This window comes from Aquarana catesbeiana, linkage group LG11 (assembly GCF_042186555.1).
Source record: "Aquarana catesbeiana isolate 2022-GZ linkage group LG11, ASM4218655v1, whole genome shotgun sequence".
Taxonomy (NCBI): domain Eukaryota; kingdom Metazoa; phylum Chordata; class Amphibia; order Anura; family Ranidae; genus Aquarana; species Aquarana catesbeiana.
The window spans coordinates 139,957,934-139,982,367 of NC_133334.1; the positions used below are offsets into that span (position 1 = coordinate 139,957,934).

Genomic DNA, 24,434 nt, shown 5'->3' on the forward strand with positions numbered 1-24,434 from the left:
TTGATCTCCCTTCCAAATAATTAAACAGTCATCTATAAATCTCTTAAATAAAACCAACTCAATAGGGGGATTGGAATACATCACTTCTTCCCATTGAGCCATAAAGATGTTGGCAACACTCGGAGCATACTTCGTCCCCATTCCTATTCCATTTAATTGTCGATAGTATTCCATATTGTACCAGAAATAATTATGTTGTAGTCCATATGCTAAGCACCTCAAAATAAACCTTTTTTGTTTCGATATGAGGTTACCGTATGTATCCATGGCCCATTTTGTTGCTTGTATAGCATCCGTATGAGCAATATTCGTGTTTTCATTTGGTCCAATTTCAACAGTATCCAGAATTTGAATTAGGTGCTTGGTGTCCCTTAAATATGATTTCGTATTTGGAACTAATGGCTGGATAAAATTATCCACATACTGCCCCAATCTTGCATTGATAGATTGTATTCAGTGTATTATAGGTCTACCAGGTGGTTGAGTCTGGTTTTTGTGCATTTTAGGTACAGTGTATATGATAGATAACTCTACATACATCTGGTAGGAGGTACTTTCTCTTCCTTTTTGGTCAGTATGTTCTTCATCCTTCCTCTTTGTATTAGTTCATATAATTCACCTTTATACTCTTGTCGGGTTCCCTTGTAATTTTATATATGTATTGCTATCATTAAGTTGGTTGGCTAAATCCATATTATAATATTCCTTGGAAAGTAATACGATAGCTCCACCTTTATCCGCCAGTCAGATCACGACTTTATTTTCCTCCAACTCTTTGATACCCTTCTTGATTGCTTGTGGGTTTTGCATTCTTTTGATTTTTAATTTTTCAATGTCTTGGATAACCATTTTATTAAATACTTTAATGTGTTCATTGTTGGATACTGGCGGATTAAATAAAGATTTCTTAATTCAGTATGTTCTATTCTATCTGCCATAGGCCTTCTTTCTATCACTGGTGTCTTGTTCATCATATACTTCTGGATATTTAATTTTCTGGTGTACTTTTGTATATCCACATACATCTCAAATTTGTTTCAATTTTTTTTCTTGGCGCATAGTTTAATCCTTTATCCAATGTAATCATTTCCGATTTATTCGCATGAATAAGTCAAGTGACCTGTGACAACACATCGGGAGGAGGAGCCAGTGACGTCAGCCACGAGTGTACGACCACACTGAGAGGCTGCGAGGAGGAGTGAGCCTGACTGTTTGCTATACACGCTTATCTTGATCTGGCGTATGTGAGCGTATCAGCTTTAGTTTGCTGATCCTGTCCCTTATTTAACAGTATCACACTATTGCGGTTTTCTCTTCTGTTTTTAATGTCGGAGTCCTGGGAGCTTCAAAGAAACAGGATGAAGTAAAGAATAGGTGGCTGCATCAGCTGTTCTGACTCATTACGGGAGCTGTGAGCCAGTGGACTTAGTAGTTACTTGTTGAACCATCAGTCATTGTCTCCATGCATTTATATTTGGTCTCAGTATATTAACAGCTATAATACTGATTAGGACGTTTTTGCACAATTGTTTGGAGTATGTATATACCTTTATTTCAACCCAGAGGGTCCATATAGCACTTTTGTTTTTTTAATGGTTTGTTACATATGCCTCTAAATGTAGAGTTTATTAGAGATAATGCTGCCAAAGTTTCTGGAGGTCTTAAATGAGGCACTGGGAAAGGGAGAACTGCCAGCATCTATGACAGAAGCCACCATTATAGTTATACCGAAAGAGGGGAAGGATCCAGTGCAACCTGCGTCATATAGACCGATCTTTCTGCTCTGTACAGAAGTTAAAATTTTGGCAAAAGTACAGACTGTGCAAAATAATTCATACTATAATTCACCCCGATCAATGTGGTTTCATCCCGGGTAGATCAACATCACTAAATATTAGGAGACTATTTTTAAATCTACAAATTCCATCAGAAGAAAGGGGCCCTAGAGCTGTGCTGTCCCTTGACGCTGTAAAAGTTTGACAGTGTCCAGTGGCAGTACCTGTGGGAGATCTTATCAGCTTTTAACATCAGCCCTGTGTTTATAAAATGGGCAGAGCTGCTGTACACGGGTCCAAAGGCAAAAGTAAAGATCAATGATGGAGTCTCTGAATACTACCCGCTAGCTAGGCGTGCCCTTTGTTGCCCCTCCTGTTTGCCCTGGCGGTGGAACCACTGGCCCTATCTATTAGAACAGCGGGAGACATAGGGGGTTTGAGAAGGGGGGGGGTGAGGAAAAGATCTTGCTATACGCGGACGATATCCTTTTGTTTCTGGGAGATTTGAAACAGTCATTGACAACAGCAACGGATATCATAAAGAGATTTGTTTTTTTCTCTGGCCTCTCCATCAATTTGGAGAAATCATTTCTCCTCCCGATCGATGGAGCAGTCCAGGAAGTACCGGAGAGTGATGGGCACCTACAAATAGTGGATAGATTTAAATATTTGGGAGTTACTATAAATAGTAAATTCGAAGCAGTATATAGTAAAGAACTTGGAACCCCTGATAAGAACATTTCGAGCGATATGTGGTACATGGTGGCATCTTCCATTGTCAGTGGTGGGTCGGTGAAGCCTGATCAAAATGGTATGGCTGCCTCAGCTCTTATTTTTTTTCCAGAATTGCCCGGTTTGGATCCCCGGCGTGTAGTTTTGGAGATTGGAGGGCCTCTTCAGGGACCTAATTTGGAGGAAAGGGAAATCTAGAACTGATTTGAGAGTGCTGTAGCTGCCTAGGGACAGGGGAGGCCTGGCTGTGGCACACCCCTGGAGCTACTTCCTGGTGGCTCAGCTACAACAAGTGGGGGGGTGGGGGGTTGGGGTCGGGAGAGAAGTAACTCTGCCACTAGTTATAACTCATGGATACTGTTAACGGGTACCCCACACATACCCCTGAGAGAGGCACAAGAAGCAGTCACTTGGGGGGAGGAGATCAATGTCCCTCAGTGAAACGGTTGATGAAAGTATGGAAAACAATAAGACTAACACTACAGTATTCAGGATATAATGAATTTACACCCATTTGGAACAGAGTAAACCTGCTGGCGCTCAAGAGATTAGAGGATTTTTCCAACTGGAAACAGAGAGGGGTGGATAGACTGGAACAACTATATACAGCAGGGACTATGAAGAAGTTTCATGAACTGAGGAAGGAATTTGGGTTCCTAGAGACTTGTCAGTACTTACAGTTAAGGCACGCTTTAACGGTACAGCTTGAAGAGAAACCAGAAAGGAGTAGTAACCCTCTGTTGATGACTGCAGTAAATGCTACCTCTTTAATAGGGATTAATCTCAAAATTGTATCAAAATATATATTTGAAGGTATTAGATAAAGACTTGCAGCTAGGGAGCAGAGTAAAATTGGAGATGGATGTGGGAAAACTCAGATGACCCATGGAATAGTATTGTGGCTTCAATAGACCAACCTTCTCTATCATCAACTCAAAGGCTCACACAGTTTTACATTTTACATTAAAAAATTATCTATGTTTGGGGGGGCGTCCGAATGCATTCTGTCCCAGATGTGGAAGCACAACGGGAGATTTAATCCATATGCTATGGAGGTGCCCCAAACTTTATAGGTATTTCAAGGTGGCGATATTTAAGATAAACCTAGTTTTTGGAACAGATCTAGGCTTGGACCCCACAACATGTATACTAGGATTCCTGGAGCACAGTGTGAGACCCGGAGCTATGAGAATAGCAGTTTACAGATGTTTGTATCAAGCCAGAAAGGCGAACACTGGCAAGTGGATAGACCCTAATCCCCCATCTATAATGGAGTGGCAAACAAGAACTAACAATACAATAATAAGAGAGAGTCTGGCCTACAGGAGGAGGGGAGACAGAGGCAGATTTAAAAAGATATTGAATTGATAGAAACTCCAGGATTAATGCCCGAGAGAGAACATTTTTAGAAAATTTCTTCTTGCTCTTACCCGCTTTGGAATTCAATAGATCTTAAATGTGATAGGAGGTGGGGGGAAATAAAAGTGGGAGGTTATGAATTCAGTTTTTTCTTGTAATTTTCTCTGTATTTAAATGTACAGTGATGTTCATCTATTGGAAAAACGTAAAATAAGTGGATATATTTAAAAAACAAAACACCCCCCCCCCCCCCCCCCCCCAAAACACGGAGGGCAGCGGGGGGGATGACCCCTCCCACCACCTGCAAGAAAAAACGATCAAGCGGCTGAACAAAGCACATAAATTGCTGGCTGAAAAAGATGATACCTGGATGATTTCTGTAGCTGCAGGCGTCATTCAGATATCCCCACTCAAATTCCAGGACATCATATGATGGCCTATGGGCAGGAAGTGGTTATGGGTGAAGAGCATCAGAAATGAATAAATCACCTAGATCCCATTTATTTCTTGCACATGAACAGTCCCCAGGGCCAGTGCCAAGACACAGAACCCACCATCAACGATATAGGTTTCCAATGCATAAAGAAAGTCCAGTGTCCCCCAGTCTCCCCCCCCCCCCCCATAAAGGAAACCCAATATAATCAGCTACATAGGTCACAATGGGTATCCAAATACCACACACCTGTAAGTTGGAGGGAAAAAGACAATATCCCAGTCCTACATTGATGCACGCATACTTACAAGTGTCATTCTGTCAACAGTGTGTAGTCATTGGGATACAAAACCCTCACATGTGCTGCACCAAATCCCAACAGGGAATATCCCCTTATGAGTGATGGAGAACAGGGTGTGGAGTAGCTGAAGCAGTTTTGGTTTTGTCAGTTACACCCAGCTTCATCACAGGTACTCCCCCGATTGTTGTGTGCTACCGCTAATTGGGGCCAGGGTAAAAAATGCCAGATGAGAATGAAATATGGGATCTTGGTAGTTTAACAATCAATTCTGAGGAAATAAAGTGTGCATCCATTTTCCACCTGTTAAAGTATCTTCTTATACTTACATTGGTGATATTGTATATATTCAGAAAGAAAGCAGTAGATTTCCAACTAGATACAGCCCATTATGGGCAAAAAAAAAAAATAAAACCTGTGTTGGGCAATATGAACCTAATAATTAGAGGTCTTGCACGACACAAGATTTTTGAACACACTAGGTGTGAGTCCTGGTTTAATGAAGGGATAAGTTAAACCTAAATAGTTTTATTCCAGTTTTGCAAAATAAACAGTCATTGAGAGGACAGAGCAAAACATTATTTTACTACATTTTTAAGTGCAACTGTTAGGATGGCAACCGGGTTTCTCTCTAAAAATGAATATACAAGGGCGTGGCCTGGACAGTGATGTGAGAGGACGTGAGAGACCGGAGCTCCGCTTGTGGTAATCCTTATACCCCCATCCTGCACCAAAAAAACGGGCTAAATTTATACCCAAACCGTGGGAACCAGCAGCGCAGACAAGCCAGACCATGTCCCCTCCGAAAAGAAACACCGCTGCCTCCTCATCTTTAGAAAGATATCAGAGGATGGAACGGGACACAGAGGAGCAAGATGGCGCCACGCCAGCAGCACACGTGGCCCCTCACACAGAGCCAGCAGCAGATGGAACGGCAAAAGGTACTTGAGGCTATTTCACTCTGTCAGTCCACCCTGACGACTAAAATAGAGGAAGTAAAAGTGGACATTTCATTAATCAGGCATGACATGACCAAACTGAGGGAGCGGGTCACCGAAGCTGAAACCAGGATAGGGCGGGAGGAAGACACACTATACCCCCTGCAACACTCCCATGAAGATTTGCAGCGACAGCTGCAGCAACTTGCACAGAAAAACGATGACCTGGAGAACCGGTCCCACAGGTCCAATCTGCGTTTTATTGGGCTACCAGAAGGCTCAGAAGGTACAGATCCCGCCACCTTCCTTGAGCAGCTCCTGATTACTGCATATGGCAGAGACGCCTTCTCTACTACTTTTGTGGTGGAGCGAGCTCACCGCATGCCAGCACGTCGCCCACCTGAAGGAGCACCACCTCGCACCTTTATAGCGAAACTGCTGAACTTTAAAGACCGTGATGCTGTACTCCGCATGGCTAGGATCAAAGGTAACATCCCTTTCCAGTCCGGATTCATCTCGGCATTTCCAGACTTCTCTGCTGAGGTGCAGAGGCAACGAGCTCGGTTCACAGTCAAAGTTAAACGCCGCTTAAGAGCCCACCACATTAACTATACAATGCTATTCCCAGCTCGCCTCCGGGTAGTCGGTGAGGACCGCGTGCACTTCTTTGAGGACCCTTCCCTGGCATCAGACTGGTTAGATCAACATGATGCTGCAAGGAATCGCCCAGCCTGACTGTCTTCTCGTCCTACTAATAATGTAAGTGCCTGCTCTCAACCCCCTAGACAATTTTCTACCCGTGACCACCATGTTCACTACTTTTTACTGCATATGGCCCGAACATGCAATAACTATGCTTGGATAGCCGTGATTCATGTCTAACGACTAAGGCCCTGGGCCCGCATACCATTTGGCTCCTATGTTCCATTACGCCATAACTTGACATCCGCCATTATGATCCCCCAACTTACAGCGTGCTTTGAAGCCCACACACCCAGACTGTACGACACTATCTGAAGGCGGGTTTCAAAGCGGCCGTATCACAACTGGAAATATAACATAACTTTGAATAAGGAACTATTCGTTTCTCCCCCCCACTTAAGCCACCAGAGACAGGCATATTCTTCCATGGCCATAATAGAACCACGGACTTCAACCTCGATGGTGCCTTTACGCTAAGACTTGTTGCCACAGTGGAGCATAGGCTCAGGTTTATGCGACATACCTACGTTTGTAAGTTGCAGAGGTCACACGTCCTTCGTTGCTGGATTTACCTCCAGAACTTGTTCGCACCCAAAGGGTACCGGTTGAATTGCCATCGGCGCTGCCAAATAGTCTTCAGCCGGTGGCGTTATGTTTAAAAGTGCATTACTCCACCTTGATTGCTAAATGCTGTTAATATATTGTAACTGCACTAGTTTTGGGATACATGTCCCAGTCAAGTTTGGGAGGCTGAGGGCAGAGAGGGGGGGTAAGGGGAAATGTTAAGTTAAGGAACATGTCTAATGGTATACTACGTTTCAAAGCGGTACTACACAACTGTTATCTTGCGGGAAATGTGATAGAATTATCCCTATTTCAGAGCAGAGCGTGGTGGTATGTATTCCCACGTAATGGTCCACGTTTATCCTCTCATTACCTGATACTGAGTCAGTATGGCTAACATAAAATTTCTTTCCTGGAACATCCGGGGGATCCGGGATAAACTTAAGCGCACAGCGATATTCAACAATCTTAAATTGTATAGAGCGGATATCATAGTCCTCGTGGAGACGCATGCTACAGGTCAACTTGCGTTGAAGCGCCCCTGGATAGGTTGGGCATTTCATGCCATCCACTCCGCATTCCCGAGGTATCTCGATCCTCATAGCCAAAACTACCCCATTTACAATTATTTCAGTACGTACCGACCCACAAGGTAGATACATTTTTTTGCATTGCACACTAAGGCTTGGTTCACACAGGGGCAACACGATTTCAGCACGACTTTGTACGGCGACTTCAACGCGGCTTCAACGCGACTTTAAGCAAATTACAACACGACTTGAAGTCGCCTCCAGGACAGGCGACTTTGGCTGTGGCCAATCACAGGATAATCAGCTCTCTGGGAGGGAGGGGTTTGCCTGGGCAAACTAAATTTTTTCCCTGAAAAGTCACTTGACTGTAGAGAGAGATCCGACTTGGAGGCGACTTCTATTGATTTCTATGGTACAGGTCGCCTACCAAGTCGGATCCAAGTAGTACAGGGAGTACGCTCTGAAGTCGGAGCGACTTCAGTAGTGTCTATTAAGACGCTCCCATTCACTGTAATGTGAATCTCTTTCTGGGGCGACTTGAGGGCTTACAAGTCGGATCCCAAGTCGTCCTAGTGTGAACCGAGCCTAAACAGACTACAATATTTAATAATGGCATTTTATATCCCCCCTCCATACAAGTCCACTCTAGTCACTGAGGGATTGTTATATATGGCACAACACCCTAACATCCAATGTATTTGGCTAGGTGATTTCAATATGGTTCTCAAGCCCCACAAGGACAGATTACAACTAAATCAGAACATCCACCACCCCGACACCACTAAATTTGGGTGTACACTCGCAGAATTCTCATTAACTGACACATGGAGATACAAACATCCAGACACCATGGCATACTGCTGCTTTTCGGCATCACACTCCACCATGTCCCGAATCGATCTCATCTTAATATCAGACACCCTAATTCCCCTACTGACTCCGGATACCATACGAGATCTCTCTCCGATCACGCACCTTGCTGGGCTACATTACAACTAGCCCCAAACATAGGACCCCGAACCTGGCGTCTGCACCCCTTCTGGCTAGCAACATTAAAAGACCAAGAGGACATTCACAGGGAGTGGCAATTTTACTTTAACACTAATAGGGGCACAGCCCTGATAGGCATGATATGGGAGGCATTCAAACTTCACGCACTATCTTCCCGAATAAGCAGAGTCAAAACTTCTTCCAAAGCTCTTCTGCGGCAGGCCTCTGACAAACTGGATTTGATTACTAGGGAGTTCCAAAATGACCCTACACAGGAAAAAGCATCTGCACTCAAACTCGTCTCGTAGACCAGTTGCAATTTAAAAAAGCTAAGCTACAACTTTTCTTCGTGCGACAGTGGATTTTTGAGCAGGGGAACGTGCGGGTAAATTATTAGCATATCTGGCCCGACAAGACATGAGCCCACCAGTAGTGGTCACACTTTCGGGCCCTAACAATGTCACATACTCAGACCCTTCATTGGTCGCAAAAGCATTTCAAACATATTATGCTGATCTATACTCCTCTAAGGTGCAGGTCACCGAACAAGAAACCCAGGTCTTTCTCCAAGACATCCCTTTTCCCCCAATTGTCAGAATCCCAGCTCACAGACCTAGAGGCCCCCCTTACGACAGACGAAATAGCACTGGCTATAGCGTCCCTTGCACCAGCTAAAGCACCTGGCGGGGATGGTTTACCACTCGACTTTTACGCAGCCTACTCGGAAATACTTATCCCTAAATTATTGGCACTTTATAACCACATATTTGAGTCTGGGTCCCTTCCTGAATCCCTTCGCCAGGCAGTAATTATAGTTATTCCTAAACCAGGCAAGGACCCCCACCACCTAGAATCCTATCGCCCAATCTCGCTCCTCCAAGCGGACATTAAAATACTAGCCAAAATATTGGCCATGCGTCTCAATCACAGTATCCTTTCCTTAATCCATCCGGATCAGACAGGGTTCATGCCTGGCAAGAATACAGCCATGAACTTACGGCGCTTATACATGAACATTCAGGCGGATCACGAGAATGCAGGAGACAGGGCGGTGGTGGCGTTAGACGCCGCAAAAGCCACCAAATCGAAAGAATGGGGGTACTTGTGGGAATGCCTGAGGGGATTTGGATCCAACTTTATTAAATGGGTAAAATTGCTCTACTACTCCCCCTCAGCTAGAGTGGTTGTGAATGGGTGCACATCTGACCCCTTTCCCCTGGGCTGGGGAACGCGCCAGGGGGGTCCGCTGTCTCCCCTGCTGTATGCCCTGGCGGTGGAGCCCCTTGCTATTTCCCTTAGGCTAAATCCAAATGTACGAGGGCTAAACATGGGATTCTTGACAGAAAAACTGAGGTTATACGCAGACGATATGCTCCTATATCTAGAGGACACTGGTCCTTCCCTCCAAACAGTCCTGGAGATCATTGGGGAATTTGGGAAACACTTGGGATTGAGCATGAATTGGTCCAAATCACAGATTCTCCCTCTCGACCTCTCATCCCCCTCCTCTGACGCGGCCTCCCTCCCGCTACAAAGAGTCGCCTCTATCAAATACCTGGGTGTGACAATTACAAGAGATCCCCTTGAATACATAACCAACAACATTGAACCACTTTTCCCTTACTTAAAATCCTGCACACAATCTTGGGCAAGGCTTCCCTTAGGAGTAATGGGGATAATGATGTCAGAAATGTATGCTTGTACATAAATATTGTCTGTCACTTCCTCTGATCATCGTATGACTTGTATTTCATTTGTATGGTGTTTTTGACAACAATAAACATGTTCTTTGGTTAAAAAAAAATAAATAAAGATTGTTAATAAAAAAAAAAAAAAAAATGAATATACAAAATCCTGTACAAGCCCAGTAGTATTATGTATGGCTACATAAACAAAAGTGCAACTAACCGTGGCTTTGTCAAGAACCTTAACCGAGTTTTCGTCAGCCACTTTGTGCTTCCGCAATGCCTCTTCAAGTGTCCACAGTGGTAAATTCTCCCATTTTCCAAAAACAACTAGGTCAATGTCACTGCAAGCAAAGCACATCCATAGACCATTTATTAACAGTTTTCACTTACAAATGCATGCAATAGTTTCAATTTCTAAAAATATCTACAAAACGCACACTTGCCGTATATACACAAGTTGCTGACAAAGGAGTGTCACACAAGTCTTGAGAGTCTGTAGTCTGTGCAGCTCAGCAATTTAAATCCATAAGGGAGTAGAATAGGTGTCATATAAAGCAGTGGTCATCAACCCTGTCCTCAGGGCCCACTAACAGGTCATGTTTTAAGTATTACCTTGGGGAGATGCAGACTAGAATACTGCAATCACTGAGCAGCAAATGATATCACCTGTGATGAATTTCAGTTATCTTGCAAACCTGGCCTGTTAGTGGGCCCTGAGGACAGGGTTGATGACCACTGATATAAAAGGACACGCAACACCCCAAAAAGGAGAAGTATAGCCAAAGCTTTTTTGGCTGTACTTCTCCTGGGGATCACAGGAGTGCAGTCTATTCAGTATTCCTGTGACCCGTTTTCAGGCAACAGCTAAAGCCCGCTGTTGGCTGACGTCACTCAGCCGGTTCCAACTCAGGAAAGATCCAGGCTTTGTTAGTCAGGATTGATCCACTTGCCTAGACCGGCAAGCTGGCTCAAGCTCTCAGCAAAGCTGCTGGGAGACCGAGCCAGCTACTCCCGCCCCCTCCACAGCCCAGCACTCCAGTGAGTGCTGGAGGGGCAGAGCAGGAAGTTGGTGACTCAATGGTGACTCAATCACAGGCTCTCTACTCAGGGAAGACTGAGAACTGTGAAACTGTCTTTAACTGCTCAGCTCTCAGTCTTAGAAGCGACGGGACACAGATGCAGCATTGGATCGATGCTGCATCCATCTAGGTTTAATTTATTTATATATTTTTTTAAAACCCATAATTCTCTTTTAACCAGGTAAGGACCAGCCACCGCAGTTACACTGTGGCAGGTTGGCTCCCCTGGGCGAATTGCCACAGCTGTAAGTCGGCCGCTAGAGGGCGCACACGCTTCGCGTCGACTGAGCCAATGCGCATGCCTGGCAGCAGCGATGTATGCCGGGCATGGAGATCTGTCAATGTAAAAAGACATATTTCAGTTCTGTCAGGAGAGGGGAGACCGATCTGCTGTTCATACTATGTAGGAACGGCGATCAGTCTCCTCCAGGCGGCCCGCCCCCCCCCCGTTAGAATCACTCCCTAGGAGACACAGTTAACCCCTTGATCGCCCCCCCCCCCCCCTAGTGTGACCCTATTCCTTGCCAATGACATTTATACAGTAACCAGTGGCTATTTTTAGATCTGATCACTGTATAAATGTCAATGGTCCCAAAAAAAGTGTCCAATCTGTCCACTGCAACGTTGCAGTCCCGCTAAAAATCGCTGATCACTGCCATTACTAGTAAAAAATAAATACAAATTTATAAAAATGCTATAAATTAATCCCTTATTTATAAACGCTATAACTTTTGAGCAAACCAATCAATATACACTTATTGCGATTTTTACCAAAAATATGTAGAAGAATACATATGGGGGGGGGGGGAACGAAATTTGTTTGTTTTTTTTTGGATATTTATTATAGCAAACAATAAAAAATAGTTTTTTCCCCCCAAATTGTTGTTCTTTTTGTTTATAGCGCAAAACCTAAAAACCGCAGAGGTGATAAAATACCACCAAAAGAAAGCTCTATTTGTGGGGGGGGGGAGAGACATGAATTTTGTTTGGGTACAGTGTCACACAACCACACAATTGTCAGTTAAAGCGACGCAATGCCGTACCGCAAAAAATGGCCTGTCATTAAGGGGGCAAATCCTTCTGGTCCTAGTGGTTAAAAGGGTATTCAGCCAAAAAGAAAAAACATTATATTGCAGCTTATCAACTGTTGGATGTGATGGCTGTATTAATTTATTATTTTATTTCTTCAATTTTAATCTGGTGATCCAGGCAGCAAGTCTGTCATTTTTCAAAAGCTCAAGCTCTCAAGCAGAAACCACTTAACACTGTCAAGGGTGATTAAAATCAGCGTTTATTCATGTAAAACCTTTATCCCAAAAGGAAAAAACTGTTGTAACTGATTATAAAACGGATGCAGCCACCATGTCTAATGATTGGTCAGCTGCATTATTTTACATTTTTGGTTTTGGGTTTAATACAGATTTAACCCAGAGAGAAAGCTGGGCTACACCAAACAACCAACAAAGCAGGATGTGGGGATATCCTGCTGACTGGAAGCTTTTCATTCAGGCTTCCAAGGGGGCCCTCACATGGCCAGGTACGACAATTAAATTAATTAACATTTTACAAAGCTGCTTAAGTAAATATCTGGGCCCCCTTGATTGCTTTTTTTTTTTTTTTTAAAGAAAATAGCCAATGCAACCTAAATCCTTTTCTACTCTGTAATTAAATCCTTGTGACAATGTTGTCACCCACACTAGCAACTAGAATCTTCAGAAAAGAAGCAAATGGCCGCTCAATATTTGACCTCTGAAAAGTTTACTTTTAACCACTTCAGTCCCGGAAGATTTGGCTGCTCAAGGACCACGCCATTTTTTGCGATGCAGCACTGTCGCTTTAACTGACAATCGCACAGTCGTTCGACGTTGTACCCAAACAAGCTTTTTGGTGGTATTTGATCATCTCTGCGGTTTTTATTTTTTGCGCTATAAACAAAAAAATGAGCGACCATTTTTTTTTTTTTTTTTTAATTGGAAAACCAACTTTATTGAGAAAATATATGCTTGGTACATAAAATAATATAAGCCAACATGGCAAGAACAGTAATACATACATGAGCACAGTAAGTTATCCACATGATATAGGGTGAAATATCCACTGGACACGAAGCCAGTACACAATAAAGAAGAAGGGGAAAAGGGGGGAGAGGAGAGAAGAAAATAAGAGAACATAACATTTCAAGTACATGTTTCACCATCTTCTAACACAGGGGTCCTCAAACTTTTTAAATAGGGGGCCAGTCCACTGTCCCTCAGATTGTTGGGGGGGCCGAATCAATTCAGCCTCACCAGTGCCCAGCAAGGCAGCCAGCCTGACCTGTGCCCAGCAAGGCAGCCAGCCTGACCTGTGCCCAGCAAGGCAGCCAGCCTGACCTGTGCCCAGCAAGGCAGCCAGCCTGACCTGTGCCCAGCAAGGCAGCCAGCCTGACCAGTGCCCAGCAAGGCAGCCAGCCTGACCAGTGCCCAGCAAGGCAGCCAGCCTGACCAGTGCCCAGCAAGGCAGCCAGCCTGACCAGTGCCCAGCAAGGCAGCCAGCCTGACCAGTGCCCAGCAAGGCAGCCAGCCTGACCAGTGCCCAGCAAGGCAGGCAGCCTGACCAGTGCCCAGCAAGGCAGCCTGACCTGTGCCCAGCAAGGCAGCCTGACCTGTGCCCAGCAAGGCAGCCTGACCTGTGCCCAGCAAGGCAGCCTGACCTGTGCCCAGCAAGGCAGCCTGACCTGTGCCCAGCAAGGCAGCCTGACCTGTGCCCAGCAAGGCAGCCTGACCTGTGCCCAGCAAGGCAGCCTGACCTGTGCCCAGCAAGGCAGCCTGACCTGTGCCCAGCAAGGCAGCCTGACCTGTGCCCAGCAAGGCAGCCTGACCTGTGCCCAGCAAGGCAGCCTGACCTGTGCCCAGCAAGGCAGCCTGACCTGTGCCCAGCAAGGCAGCCTGACCTATGCCCAGTAATGCAGCCAGCCTCTCCATTGTGCAGTAATGCAACCTGACCTGCGCCCAGTAATGCAACCTGACCTGCGCCCAGTAATGCAACCTGACCTGCGCCCAGTAATGCAACCTGACCTGCGCCCAGTAATGCAACCTGACCTGCGCCCAGTAATGCAACCTGACCTGCGCCCAGTAATGCAACCTGACCTGCGCCCAGTAATGCAACCTGACCTGCGCCCAGTAATGCAACCTGACCTGCGCCCAGTAATGCAGCCAGCCTCTCCATTGTCCAGTTATGCAACCTGACCTGCGCCCAGTAATGCAGCCAGCCTCTCCATTGTCCAGTTATGCAGCCTGACCTGCGCCCAGTAATGCAGCCAGCCTCTCCATTGTCCAGTTATGCAGCCTGACCTGCGCCCATTAATGCAGCCAGCCTCTCCATTGTCCAGTTATGCAGCCTGACCTGCGCCCAGTAATGCAGCCAGCCTCTCCATTGCCCAGTAATGCAGCCAGCCTCTCCATTGCCCAGTTATGCAGCCTGACCTGTGCCCAGTTATGCAGCCTGACCTGTGCCCAGTTATGCAGCCTGACCTGTGCCCAGTTATGCAGCCTGACCTGTGCCCAGTTATGCAGCCTGACCTGTGCCCAGTTATGCAGCCTGACCTGTGCCCAGTTATGCAGCCTGACCTGTGCCCAGTTATGCAGCCTGACCTGTGCCCAGTTATGCAGCCTGACCTGTGCCCAGTTATGCAGCCTGACCTGTGCCCAGTTATGCAGCCTGACCTGTGCCCAGTTATGCAGCCTGACCTGTGCCCAGTTATGCAGCCTGACCTGTGCCCAGTTATGCAGCCTGACCTGTGCCCAGTTATGCAGCCTGACCTGTGCCCAGTTATGCAGCCTGACCTGTGCCCAGTTATGCAGCCTGACCTGTGCCCAGTTATGCAGCCTGACCTGTGCCCAGTTATGCAGCCTGACCTGTGCCCAGTTATGCAGCCTGACCTGTGCCCAGTTATGCAGCCTGACCTGTGCCCAGGTATGCAGCCTGACCTGTGCCCAGGTATGCAGCCTGACCTGTGCCCAGGTATGCAGCCTGACCTGTGCCCAGGTATGCAGCCTGACCTGTGCCCAGGTATGCAGCCTGACCTGTGCCCAGGTATGCAGCCTGACCTGTGCCCAGGTATGCAGCCTGACCTGTGCCCAGGTATGCAGCCTGACCTGTGCCCAGGTATGCAGCCTGACCTGTGCCCAGCAATGCAGCCTGACCTGTGCCCAGCAATGCAGCCTGACCTGTGCCCAGCAATGCAGCCTGACCTGTGCCCAGCAATGCAGCCTGACCTGTGCCCAGCAATGCAGCCTGACCTGTGCCCAGCAATGCAGCCTGACCTGTGCCCAGCAATGCAGCCTGACCTGTGCCCAGCAATGCAGCACGATCTGTGCCCAGCAATGCAGCACGATCTGTGCCCAGCAATGCAGCACGATCTGTGCCCAGCAATGCAGCACGATCTGTGCCCAGCAATGCAGCACGATCTGTGCCCAGCAATGCAGCCAGCCTGTCCAGTGCACGGGGATTAGTGAGAGGAGCGCCGCGGGACTTACCGCTATGAACAGGCAGCCGCGAGGAGAATCCTTGTGAAGCTTTCCCGCGCTGGAGCGGGCTCTGTGTCTCCGCCCCCACTCTGGACAGTGCCCGAAATTGGTACCGTTTCCCCCTATGAAGCGGGGTCCGCAGGGAAAGCATCTCTCCGGGCGGACCATTATGGGGGCTCCAGTGCCCGAAAGGCCGGGTAAAAGACCTTGGCGGGCCGTAGTTTGAGGACCCCTGTTCTAACATCTGTTCCAGACCTGCTCGTATTTATGCGGGCATCCTCTATGTACATAAATCAGCTTCTTATATGGGAGAGCGTCATTGATTTCTTTTTTCCAGCACTGGATTGTAGGGGGTAGGGCCTGCATCCAATTACGGGCTATCGCTTTTCTCGCCAAGAATAGCGTTTCATGTAAAAAGGTACGGAGGGATTTGTCAGTGACTAATTCAGGTAGCAGACTGAGTAGGCACATCTTAGGGTCTAGGGTAGCCGGAGAGCCCATCTGATCGTGCAGGAAGCGTATCACTTGTATCCAGTATGCTTGGATAGTTGGGCAGGACTATATAAGGTGATAGAAAGATTCCATATCTTGAGGCCTCGAATACTGGTGTCCGCACGAACCATGATGGCCAACGGCTCCATAGCCAACGCATACAGCATGGGGGAAAGGGGGCAGCCTTGTCGGGTCCCTCTCTCCAGCGGGAATTGATCGGAGAGCCAGCCATTTACAAGAACTTTTGCCTTCAGAGATTGATACAGGAGCTGAACCAAGCGAATAAAGTTGGGGCCAAGTCCAAATCTCGAGAGGCACTCCCATAGGTAGTTCCACTCCACTGAATCGAAAGCCTTGGCGGCGTCTAGAGCCACCACGACCCTCGAGCCAACTTCATCGTGGGAGCCCTGGATATTCATAAATAGCCGGCGAATATTCATAGCAGTGTTCTTCCCTGGCATAAAGCCCGTCTGATCAGGGTGGATCAGGGAAAGAATGACCTGTTTAAGGCGAGAGGCTAGAATCTTGACGAGTATTTTAATGTCGACCTGTAGTAAGGAGATGGGTCTATATGACTCCGGGTATGGGGTCCTTACCAGGCTTAGGGATTACTACAATTTGGGCTTCTCTCATAGAGGGGGGTAGGATTCCGTATCAAATATGGATTTGTATAGTTCATGAAGTTTAGGGGGTTAAAATTTCAGAGTAGGTGGCGTAAAATTCAAGTGGTAAGCCGCCTGACCCTGGAGCATTAGATGTAGCCAGACAAGAGATAGCCTCAGATATCTTCCTTAGTAATGGGAGCTTCTAGATCATGTCAATCTAGGGAATTTAATTCTCGCCAAGTGGTCTTTGGTATCTTGGGGAGTGTGAGTGACACGGGAGGTGTAAAGTGTAAAATCTCACAAATTCCTCCGCTACTTGTTGCGGATCAGTGACGTCGTTCCCCTGGGGGGGTCGGTCAACAACACCACCACCACCAGGGGATGTGAATCTAAGTGAGCAAGCTATGCAAGGAGTTTGCCGATCTTTCTCCATACTCAAATACCCTTTGCCTACAGAAAAAGATGCGTTGCTTGGCCTTCTCAATATGTAATTGGGAGACCTGATGCGTCTGAATCTTGAGATTGATGGTAGTGCTAGGTGAGGAGTCCCGGTGGAACGCCTCTTCCAGCACCTGTAGGTGTTCTGTAGCCTGTTGGACAATGAGTTTCGATGACTGCTTAAGTCTGTTAATACGTGTAGGGAGCAGGGAACGAGCGTGGAGCTTAAACGTCTCCCACACTATGTCATGTGTGGCCGACTCCCTATTGGCTGTAAAATAGTATTGCAATTCTGTGGGGATGTCATCCTGGTCCTGCAGGGCAGTCAGCCAAAACGGTTTAACTGCCGAAGAGGAGCAGGGGAGGCCTTCAGGAGCTGAATCATAATCCAGTAAGGGGCATGATCCAAAAGTATTCTCGGAGCAAAGCCCGCGTCTCCCAGTTTAGGTGTCAGGGTCTGAAATTATAATAAAATCGGTTCATGACATTGTGTTATGGCTGGCTGAGAAACATGAAAAGACTTTAGAGTGTGGGTGCTTGTGGCACCAGGTGTCTACAAGAGGAAAGCCAGTCAGTATTCGGTGTAGTCTGGTATGGGCCGGCGGGTCTAGGCGGAGGTGCGGTGTGCCCATTCGGTCTAGAGTGGGAATGAGGGTCATATTAAAGTCTCCCAACCACACCGCCGGTACAGAGGTGTATTGTGCCATAAAGGCAAGGCCCTCCTTAATCACAAGTGAGTTGTGGGGGGGGGGGAATATAGCAGGCTAGTATCAGGAGAGGGGATCCATTAATAGCGGCGTGTATAAATACATATCTGCCCTGCCGGTCCGTCTGAAGCAGTATTACGTCAAACGGAACCCTTTTGGTGATCAGGACCGATACACCTCTGGAGTAAGAGGTGTGGGTGGTGTGATATGCCCAACCAATCCAAGGTTTTTTGAGAGGGGATTGTAAGTGGCCCATGACGTGGGTCTCAACTAGCGTGATGATGTCGGCATGTTGGGACTTAAGGAATGTCAGGGCAGCTGTGTGTTTAATCTTATTGCGCAAGCCTTTACCATTCCATGTGAGGAACTTCAGAGAATTCATGGTCGGGAAAAGGGTGTATATGATGAACCGCAGCTGGACCAGGACTGGCAGAGCAGATAGAGCCACATCAGATAGCATAAAACACAGTGATAACCAGTAATGACAGTGCATGTATGATAATAACATAGTACCTTTAGCATAAGTAAGCAGTTGCAAACATGGTGGTGTGAGGAAAAACAACAACCACAACATTTTCCCTCCCTCCCAGTCCAATGCCACCCAAACTTAGCACAGACATAGTATCCCATAACCAGGTATCAACAGGGGACATCCAACGTTTAGAAACCCGTTGGAGGCAAGGAACTTAATTTCAGAGGAGCATAGATACCCATAAGAAAAAGAAAAAAAACCAAAGGGGAAAAGAATCCAGTCAAACAAACGGGAATTAAAAAATTCACAAAAACACTAGGGGGGGCAACTTCTTCTCTGAGAAGTGCACGGGGTGTAGGGGCCACAAAGGTGCAGCGCCATTACAGCTGTGCAGGGGGGAGGCTCTGCTTGCCATCAGGGTGGTAAATAAAGTAAATTAACAGAGTCATTAGTAACGTTCAATCTACTGATCTCTACAGGCATCTCACAGGTAAAGGGGAAGCGAGGATCCTGAGTCAATTAGGTCACCCAGAGACAGTAGGTACACTGCGAGATCCAGAATAGGGCTGAAAAGGATTTGCAAGTCCATCCCCCAGTTCCAGCAAAGGATATATACGTGTAATGTGCACACTGAGGGGCTCAGTAGTACAGCAGTAGATGATATTGCGGGTACAGGGGGGAAGCAGGGGGGAAAAAGGTAAGGTACTCACAGCTTATAAGTAAGGTGGTACATTCAGTCTCGACGATCCCTCTGGTCAATCCGAGCGGATGCTAATTCAGGGTCTTAAAAAAAGTGGGTTCGGCCCTCATACTCGACACGAAGCTTTGCGGGGTACAGCATAGCGTATTTGAGGTGTAGTACTCAGAGGCGTCGTTTAACATCCTGAAACTTGGATCTTTGTCGTTGTACCTCATTGGAGAAGTCCGAAAACACGGCCACATGTGTGTTGGTAGGGGGGATATTTCCCTTCTCTCTGGTCAGGCGGAGGATCTTGTCTCGGTCCCTGAAGTTGAGGAACTTTGCTATCAGGGTACGCGGCGGAGCCCCTGAAGGAGGACAGGCAGGGATTCGATGAGCCCTTTCCACCGCAAACATTACCGAGAATGCATCTCTGCCAAAGGTGGATGTCAGGAGGTTTTCAAGAAAACTTGCCGTGTCGTTGCCCTCGGCATTCTCAGAGAGGCCGATAAATCGGAGATGAGGTGATTCTCCATGTCGTCCTTTTTTGCACTGATCTGCTGAAGCTGACGGCGCACCTCGTCAGTAGTATGTTGCAGGGGGTGCAATATATCTTCTGCTCTAATACGGGTCTCTGCCACGCGGTCCCGCAGGGTAGAGAGATCTTGTCGGATAAGAGACATCGATTTTGACTTCTTCGATTTTGGCGGTGAGCGTGCTCTGACATAGTGCAATAGCATCAAGTACTTTGTTTGTGGCCGCCGTACATTGTTCCATGCCCAGAGAGGGACCGGCAGAACCCTAAGCCTGTTGATCTTCCTCAAGGCGACGGTACTTGGCAAGTTTGTCAGTAGTCTTGGAAGCCTTTTTCGGTGGAGACATGGTCCAGAGGTGGTCAGAGGAGTCCCGGGGTGTACTAATATGGCCGCTGCGTACGGCGCCAAGTTCTCGATGATCCCCTCCCGCCGCAGTTTCAGAGTGGCACAATAGGAACTATAAATTTCGATCAGAGGAGTGTGGGAGCAGGCGATTGTAGCAGAGAGAAATCGGGCTCAGGGGGATCAGGTAGTCTTGCAGTACTTGCACAGGCCTACTACGGGTGAAGCAAGAAGCCGGTCCGGGGACCAGGCCCGAAGCCGCTTACCGTCTCGCTGGTTGCCACTGAAGGAGAGGATACTGCACCATCTGTTGAAGAAGCTCCGGTGGCCAAGGCAGGCAAAGATCAGTCTCTAGGGAGCCGGGCAGGCCAGGGAAACTTGTAAGGCAGTCTCTGGGTGTAGCAAGATGGCCCCCGCTCCAGGGACCAGGCCGGAGCCGCAGACCGTCCCACCAGCTGCTGCAGGGTGTAGAAACGCTGTGGCAGTGTCTACAGGCAATCCGGTGGCCAAGGCAGGTAGAAAGCAGTCTCGGGGGTGCAAGGTATAGCAGGGAGATATGTAGGAGCCGCCAGCAAGTGTAGCAAAATGGCCGCCGCTCCGAGATCTAGGCCGAAGCCGCGGTCTGTCCTACAAGCAGCCCCAGAGCGGTGAGATCCGGCGATCGCGGCCGTGCATGGCACCCCAAAAGGCTAAATAGCTCCAAGGGCCAGGCAGAGGACAAGGCAGGCTTGCTGAGATGTAGATGCCAGGTAGGATCATCAGGATTGGAGCAGGATGATGTTGCAGGAGTATGGACAAGCGGAGCACTCACTGCAAGCGTCCTACTCCATTGCTTTCCAGGCCACGCCCCCCAAAGAGCGACCATTTTGAAAAAAAAAACAAAAAAAAAATAATAATATTTTGGACTTTGTTATAGAAAATATCCCCAATTTTGTTTTAAAAAAATTTTAGGCCGATATATATTCTACATATTTTTGGTAATAAAAATCACAATAAGCATATATTGATTGGTTTGCGCAAAGGCATTTTTATTTTATTTTTTTTCTACTAGTAATGATGGGGATCACCGTTTATTGGGACTGCGACATTATGGCGGACAGATCGGACACTTGACACATTTTTGGGACTATTGGCATTTATACAGCGATCAGCGCTATAAAAATTCAGATTACTGTGTAAATGTCACTGGCAGGGAAGGGGTTAACACTAGGGGGCAATCAAGGGGTTAACTGTTCCCTAGGGAGTTATTCCAACTCTGGGGGGAGGGGACTGGCTGGGGGAGGAGAGGGAGTCGTTATTCATACTTAGTATGAACAGATCGCTCTACTCACCCTTGACAGCATAGAGATCTCTCGGTTTACACTAACAGATCTCCGTTCTGTCTCTGTGAATCGATCACGACTGCCGGGCACACGCATTGGCTCCGGCAGCACGCACACGCCCCCTAGTGGTTAAAAGGCGAACCAACGTACAGCTACGTCGGTTCGCCCAGGGGAGCCAACCTCCCGCAGTACAACTGCAGCGGCTGGTCGGGAAGGGGTTAAATACTGCTATAAAGGTTTACTTTAATTTTAACAAAACATATTTGTCATTTCAATGGCTATAACTAATAAGATACCTGCTGTTACCTTTGTTAGTCAAAAAATCACTTCTCTGCGTACCTTTTCACTTTGTTACTGGGTGCCTAAATAAAAGCTCCACCAAAAGCTATTCCACTGCACAATCAGATTGTCCTTACTAGCTAAGGTTCTCTTAATTTGTATAGTAATAATACTGACCAGCTCTAATTCCTTAAAAGGAGAAGTCCAGCCTACGCTTGTTTGGCTGGGCTTCTATGGATCACAGGAGTGAAAATCGTTTTGCACCCCTTTGACCCTTTTAAGCAGACAGCGGACTGAAGTTTACTCTCTGCTGACGTCACGGATATCAGTCCAGGCACCGCGTCATTGAGGCAATAAAGTGTGGATCCGCCAGGTGATTGGACCGACTCTGCTCAGCCTCTCAACGAGCCGCCGAGAACCTCAAATGGCCTGCTCCACCCCCTCCACAGCTCAGTGCTCCAATAAGCGAGGAGGGAGAAAAGCAGAGAGCTGTGACTGACAGTCAACAGCTCTCTACTCAGAGCTGTGAAAACCGAGCGATCAGCATTCGATCACTCGGTTTTCAGTGCAGAGGCGCCAGGGAACTAGGCAAGTATAAACCTGGAAAAAAAAAAAAAGAAATCCATACCAACTCCCTGACAGCTAGCAAAGTAAAAATTTAATTAAAGAAGAGATTCAGGGCAAGTAGTTTCACTTTACAGAGAGCCAATAAATGTGGCACTTTTACCTGCAGCATTCTCTTGTTAGCCCAAAGGGGCTTAATGATGTGCCCACAGGAAGTGGTACCTTAAGGCCCTTGGCTAACAGTAATTGAGTTTTATGGTGGTGGATGTCATTTAATCTCGGGGGAAGAAAAAAAAAAAAAAAAAAAAAAAAAAAAAAACACACAAAAAACTGGTGCTGGATTTCAGGGCAGTGAGCGATAAGAATTGCAGCTGGTTTGTATATTAAAGCGGACATAAAGTTGCTTTGGTAACAAGTGCTAAAAAAAAAAAAAAAAAAAAAGCCTTTAAGTATGCGTCCTCTGTCACAGATCTTTCTAATTGCCTGTTGGCACTTTTCACTGAGTGGCTGAGGTGAGCCACTCATGCTCAGCGTGGTCTCAGCCGGATTCTGGGCTTGGACAAACCTATTCACATGTGAGAGACTTGTGTCATTCCAGCCAATCAAGATGGCTGAAGCCTCTGAACCTGGAAGATGGAGTAAAGACAGAAGAACCCAATGAAGTGGAGCATGGACACTGGAGGGCTGAAGGGATCCCTGTTATAGTGGTTACTTATTTTTAACTCATTTAGGAGTGTATCTGGAGTCAATTGAAGCAACAGAAGTCAAATACACATTGTACTGATAGCCTTCATTTCCCCCCCTACTTGACTTCTACAGCAGTTGAGCAGTGCGTACAAATATAACTGAGCAGTCCACAAAGTACTAGAGTTTGAACATTGTCCAGTGTACTTTAATGGCCCTGGTCAGGCATAGATTTATGATGTCCCAACAGTACAGAGATCAGGCAAGAGACAGGGCAGTCAAATTGACAACTGCAGTAACAGGGAAAAAGTCCGAAACAAGGATGGCTTAATATAAAAAAAAAAAAAAAAAATCCTCTCAAAAACATCAGAAAAATCTGTTTTTTACAAAAATAAAAAAAACTAAAAACAAAGAACATTACACAAACTAGTTGGGATTTACACAGACCATCTTGACACTAGTACAATATTCCTTGTGTATTAAATACTTGCAAAAGGTGAATTGAACACACAAACTATACAACTTACCTGGTAGGCAAATAAAGTCCTGTTTTGAAACTCCCAAATATTTGAACCTGAAAAATAAATATTATATGGTCAGGAAAGCTGTATTCCTTTACCAATGCCAGGCAAATGTCATGATCCGTGGAACCAGGGAAAGATTTATACAGACCCGATACCCCTACAGCTTATTGAAACAATGCTTCCTTCCTCCTAAAGAGTGATTAAACTAAAATAGGTAATGTCGCGTCTCAATGTATACCTGCATGCCTTTAGTATGTCAGAGTAAGGCAGCCCATAGATGATTCAATTTTCTAGCCTTCCACCACGGGGAACCTTCCCTGCTGGCAGAAAACAATGATTACTGCTAGCAGCTATAGCCATCGGCAGTAATCGCATGTTAAAAATTGATGGATCGGCTTGGGTTTCAGCCGCTCCCTGTATTTCGATCATTGTATGGCCAGCTTAAACCAAAGAAATAAAAATATAAACTATATCTTTTGTAATCAGCATTACACATTCTGAATCTTGCGATGTATTTAAATGGTTAAAAGTAGCCACTCGGCTGTTTCGTATCATCATGTACACCAAAACTGAACACAGACCAGGGAAAGCCAAGCTGTCTGCAGAGGACAGAAAGAAAATTGTAGACCAGCATGTGAAAGGTAAAGGCTTTAAAAACTTCTCCAAGCAGCTTAATGTAAAATGCTGCAGCTAAGAGAAACAAGTCCCCCTGTCATGCACGCCTCATCTGCCTGGCACTATATAGCCACTGAAAGGAATGGGACAATACAGCCAAAACAAAAACATATGATGATCAAGTCAGCATTCTGTAAAAGCCATTCCCCTGTCCACAGGACTGACCTTACTGGCCTGTTAACATTCATTAGGCAGTGTGGTGGATGGCAGGGTGTAGAACTGAGGTCAGGGAAATGGACTTCTAAAAGTAATTTTTGGAGCAGCACAGATAATAACAGATAGCCCATTGAAAGGCAGAGCAAAAATTAAAAGATAAAATATATTCTAACATATGTAACATATTAGTGGCAATTAAAAAGGGAAATATGTCAGTTTTGTGGTGTAAAGAATAGTACATTTTCTGTGCGCCAAATAAATGTCATGAGACGAGTTCTATGTGGTGTTGCACCAACGACGCCAAATGGCATTAAAAGTGGTATGTGACAGTTTCTATAAACATCCAATCACGCCAGAGAAAGC

General features: G+C 46.5%; 1 protein-coding gene across 4 annotated transcripts in view; it reads right to left on the reverse strand.

Annotated features, from left to right (window-relative positions):
* Positions 1 to 24,434, reverse strand: part of TENT4B (terminal nucleotidyltransferase 4B) — a 187,474-nt gene that overhangs the window by 100,388 nt on the left and 62,652 nt on the right. For all 4 annotated transcript variants that reach the window (XM_073604996.1, XM_073604993.1, XM_073604994.1 and 1 more), the window contains exons 3-4: positions 23,244 to 23,290; positions 10,230 to 10,350 (exon numbers count right to left, since the gene is read on the reverse strand). In XM_073604996.1, coding sequence (XP_073461097.1) covers positions 10,230 to 10,350; positions 23,244 to 23,290 — 168 coding nt within the window. The remainder of the gene's footprint in view (positions 1 to 10,229; positions 10,351 to 23,243; positions 23,291 to 24,434) is intronic.